Source organism: Gavialis gangeticus, unplaced genomic scaffold (assembly GCF_001723915.1).
Source record: "Gavialis gangeticus isolate Ggan-Ray unplaced genomic scaffold, GavGan_comp1, whole genome shotgun sequence".
Lineage (NCBI taxonomy): Eukaryota > Metazoa > Chordata > Crocodylia > Gavialidae > Gavialis > Gavialis gangeticus.
The window spans coordinates 19,992,987-19,998,453 of record NW_017729002.1 but is presented as its reverse complement, the minus strand read 5'-3'; the positions used below and the strand labels follow the sequence as shown (position 1 = coordinate 19,998,453).

The 5,467-nt window shown below is 45.1% G+C and overlaps 1 protein-coding gene across 2 annotated transcripts in view; it reads right to left on the bottom strand.

Annotated features, from left to right (window-relative positions):
- WDR90 (WD repeat domain 90) overlaps nt 1–5,467 on the bottom strand; it is a 70,496-nt gene that overhangs the window by 31,160 nt on the left and 33,869 nt on the right. For both annotated transcript variants that reach the window (XM_019507589.1, XM_019507591.1), the window contains exons 18-21: nt 4,395–4,511; nt 3,516–3,751; nt 2,869–3,008; nt 1,757–1,887 (exon numbers count right to left, since the gene is read on the bottom strand). In XM_019507589.1, the coding sequence (XP_019363134.1) occupies nt 1,757–1,887; nt 2,869–3,008; nt 3,516–3,751; nt 4,395–4,511 (624 nt within the window). The remainder of the gene's footprint in view (nt 1–1,756; nt 1,888–2,868; nt 3,009–3,515; nt 3,752–4,394; nt 4,512–5,467) is intronic.

The window sequence follows — 5,467 nt, the reverse complement described above, 5'->3', positions numbered from 1 at the left end:
CATAGCTCCCCTCCCAGCACCACTCCTGTCTGCCCCACGCACAGCCCAGCCCAAGAGTCCAGCGCAGCCACAGGCCCAGCCCATAGCGGGAGCCTACCATTGTCCTGTGCACAGATCCAGGGGGCATCCCCCCCACCCCAGAGTGCAAGTAACGATGAGAGCTGCCCCCACTTCCTGTCTCCTGGATGAGCCGTGACTCCATCCCATGCCCTGCTCCACCGTGGCTGTGCAGCACCTGCCCCAGTCCCAGCCCTATTCCCTCCTTCACTGCAGGGGCCTTAATCTGAGCATGCGCGTGCACACGCACACACAGAGACACACACACACGCGCATCCCCTCCCCCCCACACACAACAGACTTACCAGCCTGGCACTGCTCTCCACGCTGCCAGGCTGCGGTGCTAGCTGCTTGCATGCTATGCTGTGGCTGCATGCATGCAGGGGGCAGTTATCGGCGACACTGCATTGGCCACATCAGCCTAAAAAAGCCGATTGCTGATACTGTCAATTTCCCTTATATTGGTGCTGATCTGATATGGGACTGATGTATTGCTGCACCTCTACCTATTACCCAAACATTAAAAACAGATCTTAAATTTCCAAATTCATAACAAAATTTGGAGCAAGCTGAGGTTTCAATGTGTGGCTTTGATTTAAGCAAAAATGTGGTATTTGAGGTGCACTGTACCGTTGGATTACAAAATGAAGGAAGCTGGATTTTACTGTAACTTTTTAGCAAGGATAAGCAGCTTTTGGCATGGACAGGTAGTTCGCGAAGTTTCTAAATGGCTGAAATTAGCCAAAAAGAAGACGGGTAGAAAATTCTAGTGCAATTAAGTCATTTTTTAGTCAGTAGATGAAACTTCCAAAACAGTAATTCTCAACCAGGGTGTTGCAGTTGGGGTGCTGTGAGATCCTTTTAAATGGTACTGTACAGTGTTTTGCAATATTATCACTTTTACATGTGGAAATACCTACAAAAATGATTCACAAGATAAATCCAGAACTTTCCCATAATGTCACAAACATTCTGACCTGCTATGATTGTTCCAAGTTCTTTATTATTTTTCTGTGGTCAAGAAACAAGCAAAAGCTAAAAGGGGTGCCTTGAGAACCACTAGTCTAAAAATCTTAAAAAGAATACCACTACAGTTTAATTTGTAGTTGAAAAGGCCACTGGAAATTTAAGACATTAGATTGTTTAGAAAATAAATGGAGCTGTTGCAGGCCAGTAATTAAGCACTAGGTTTATATCAGGAAGTAGATCTGGGTTGTTTTAGCAGCCCTGACACTAACTTATCATGTGAACCCTGGCAAGTCCCTGGATCTCTCTGTATTGCTGTTTCCCTTCCCACTGTTTGTCCATTTTGTCTGCCAGTTCTTTTGGGGAGGGGGCTGCCATTCACAATTCTTACAGTAAGCTCCATAATGGAGCCCAAATATCTGTTGAAACTTCTGCATTTTATCATATTATGATTGCTAATTTTTAAGAACAGGTATTACATTTGAAAGGTCACATATATTTAATTCCAGCTCATTCAGATAATTTAAATGTCATCGGTCCCATTACCAACCTCTGGAAGGCAGAATTATAGTGGAACAAATCCTCAACAGAGGCCAGTGTTAATATGCATAAAAAATGCAACCAATTTGCCCCAGATGGATGAGAAAGGGATTTTTCATGGAATTTTGAGCTTGGTTAACCATAAAGACAATCACTGACAGGATACAAGACCTTTTTAATATAGAAACCTTACCCAGGACTCTTAGAATGTGGCTTTTTTTTGTGGCACAGTTATAAAGAGCCAGAGTCCCCTGTGAGCAGGAACTGAACATGAAATTGCCATCTGGAGAGAAGGTCAGACCAGTGATTGCACCACGGTGCTGCCTATACAACACAGAAAACACATGAAACGGAAAGAAACAGGGCAAAATAGATTGATGTGAACTGCTGTCAAGAGGCCTAGGACCAGAGGAAACTAGAATCACCATCACAGACGGTAAGAGAATCCCATTTCATTGTGTCCCACGGTGGTATATCACTGTTGCATTTCTTATTCCCAAAGCCAGAGGGAGACAGGCCAGCATGAATGGGGTTTATGTCAATAGCTACCTGGGGTGACAGACAGATGGATGCACACACTCTCTCTCTCTTTTGAGCATGCTTTACTTCCCTGTACAAGTGTTCCCCAGAGCTTTCTGCTTCCAAACACAGTCCTATCAGGCTGTGTTATCTCATTCCTTTTTCTCAATCACCTTTCTCCAAGCTGGAAAGGACCCATTTGCCCCCTCCCCGACCGGATGAGAAGCGGGAGCGGGGCCAGATGTGGGACGTCCCCGCCCTCCATAACAGTGGGGAGTGTGGTGCTGTCACCCCAGCCCACAAAAAGCCCCCAGGGAGGCGGAGCATGGTGATGGCACCCCACTGCCACTGCTAAGCCCTGCCAACAGGTGGAAAGGAGGGGGGAGGGGGACGCAGACCGCACAGACCTGTAGTGCAGGGGTAAGGCACTGGCCCCAGCTCTGAAGAGATAGAGGGGAGCAGGGCCAGGCTTGAAATGCAGGCTGGGGGCCAGACAAGCCTTTGGCCCCAGCCCCACCCCACCATCATTCTTGACGGGCACCTGGCTAGTAAATAAATAATAATCTATAGCTATGACACTACAAGGCTTTTCACCTCTGAAAACCAGTTGTCTCTGGTGAGACAGCTAAATCTAAGCAATGTGTTTTTCTATTATTGGCCCAACACCCAGATTAGCTCCTAAGATTTCACTCATGTGGATGGAAATCCTGCTTTAACTTGTCACAATGACTCGCATCATTCAGATCCGTGCCTATGAAAGTACGGTTACCCATTTTGCAAACATACTTGTGTTCCATTAGCAGGTCGGAGGCAGCCAAGCTGAAGGTTCTCACCATTCCGCTGCTGAACCCACAGGCAAAGATCTGTTGTAAAGGGTGAAATGCCACAGCACATGGCATCTCATCGGAGGCAGTGAAGTCATACATCTGTTGGGAAGAGACATGCACACAGGTGAGCTATCTGTCCAATGCAGTACTGGGCAAGAGGTAAACCCATATCCCAGCTTAATGAAATCAACACAAGCCATGGAAGTTTTGTGTTGACTTCATTAAGCACTGGCCCAGGCCACAAACATGCTATGGCACTGAGCTGGGATATGGTCTTTCCTTTGACTTGAATAGGTTCTGGAACAGGACCCCATCATTATGGATAATGTTAACCCATGATATTTCAGAAACAAAAGAGCAACCAGGGTTTGTCAACATTTGCCTTTAAAGAACTAAGGTGAAGCTACATTAAGCTAAAAAAACCCTTTTGTAGTTTCAAAAAAAATTCTTGTTATGTGGGGTACATTTAATTTCTTTTCAAGTGAAGATTTCTTAGTTAGATGAGACAAAAAAAATGGAAAGGTCTCTCCTTTACAACTCTACCAACAAAGTAAAGTTCTGACTTTAACTATATCTTTCCTCACTAAGAAAAGGAGCTTCTAGTACCTGCTGCATAGACACTAGGTCCCAGATGCGAATGGTGTTATCCTGGGACACTGTAGCCATCTGCTTCCGGAGTCTCTCCACAGAGAATGCCAAAATAGAGTCGGTGTGAGAGCGCATGAGTGTGCTGTAGTCCCGGGACTGTATATCTAGGTAGCCCAGGTTCCCAGTGGAAGTAGTGCACAAAACTTTGAGATTGTCTGGACTGATGCTAACAGTACTCACTGGACCTTCATGCTCTGAGAAAACAGACACACTAGTTACTAAACTATCCCAGGACCAAAACAGTGGTAGATCTAGACCACAGCTAAGTGACCAGGACAGACCCATGTATTTTCACTCTCATGGGCTGTGCTGCCTGACATGCTTTGAGACTAGCTATACTCAGGCTTTAGTCTGTGTACACAAATCTATGCCATTTCCACAAGCATCTGTGGCCAGCATCACTGCATTTAATTCCAGGAAAGCTAAAGCACTCTTATACTTCTCCCACAGGTTTTCATTGGACAGATATGCAATAAGCGTGAAGGACTAGTGCAGAAAATTGAGGTTCGACTCTTCTTTCTTAGTTAAAGGGTTCCTGCTTTTCTCCAAGAAGTCAAGAGAGACATGGTCTACCCTTAAAAGAGAGAAATCTAATTTATTCAAGACTTGAATTTGTCACTCCAGGATGCCACAGTTACTACAGATCAAGGTCTAGCCTGTCGATGGGGCACCATAAGAAAAGTCCACAAAAGAATAAACACTGCTTTTCAGAACAGCTTAGGTATGAATGTAGAATCTTAGTACTGAATTCCTGCTTCCCTCCATAACAGCTTCATCAGCAAGGACGTGGCGGACATGGATGCAAAACTGTGCAGAAGAGATCCAACATCTACTCACCTGCCTCCAAGAAGACTGCTGAAAAATCCAATGGCCACAGACGCAGATAGCCATCTTCTGAGCCCGTAGCACAGAAGGTTGGGGACACACTAATGCTGTTTATTGCAATCCCAGGCCCTAAAAACACACACCAATTACACCAATCTTGATACCATTAGGAACAAAAGAACTGGTTGGGACCAGTGTTCTATCATCTAGTTCAGTACGCTTTCAGTACAAATACCCTGCAGAACCACTCAAAGGATAAGATGTGCCTGTGAAAATATCCTTCTAACATTCCAAGAATTAGAGATCAATTTGTGCCCCAGAGCTAGGAGATCTAAGTCCCTTCCAGAACTTTTATTAATTTTTAATAATTGTTAACCTTAGAAATGCCCAAATGCTCCTCAAACCCTGATGTGATCTTGACATTAAAGGTCAACAGATGGGAACACAGCAAAGCTGACCACAAGTATATATGAAGAAATACTAAGGCTATAACAATGGAGTCTAATGGTCTAAGCACAGTACTGGGAGACAAAATACACTAACTTCAAGCCAACCTGTCATCTTGTTCAAGTCTTATCTTTATGCTGTAACTTGCTGCCCCTCCTCCCCTGGAAGTGCATTCGCCCATCTCCAAGATTCTTTGAAGACTGAGCAGCTGAAATTGCTAACATGCCCTGAAGTGAAGACAGCTCACATGATATGCTAATTCTTATAATATCAGTCACAATAATACTTGAAAACAAATTCATAGTTTCATAGTTTCTAGGGTCAGAAGGGACCTGAGAAGATCATCTAGTCTGACCCCCTGCCATGGCAGGAAAGATTACTGGGGTCAAACGACCCCAGCAAGGTGTTCATCCAACCTCTTCTTAAAAACCCCCAGGGTAGGGGCCAGCACCACTTCTCTTGGAAGTTGGTTCCAGATCCTAGCTGCCCTGACCATGAAGTAGCGCCTCCTGATATCTAGCCTAAATCTACCCTCCACCAGCTTGTGACCGTTATTCCTGGTCACTCCTGGCAGTGCTTGGGGGAACAGGGACTTCCCCTGTGCCTGCTGATCCCCCCTGACTAGTTTGTAACAGTCA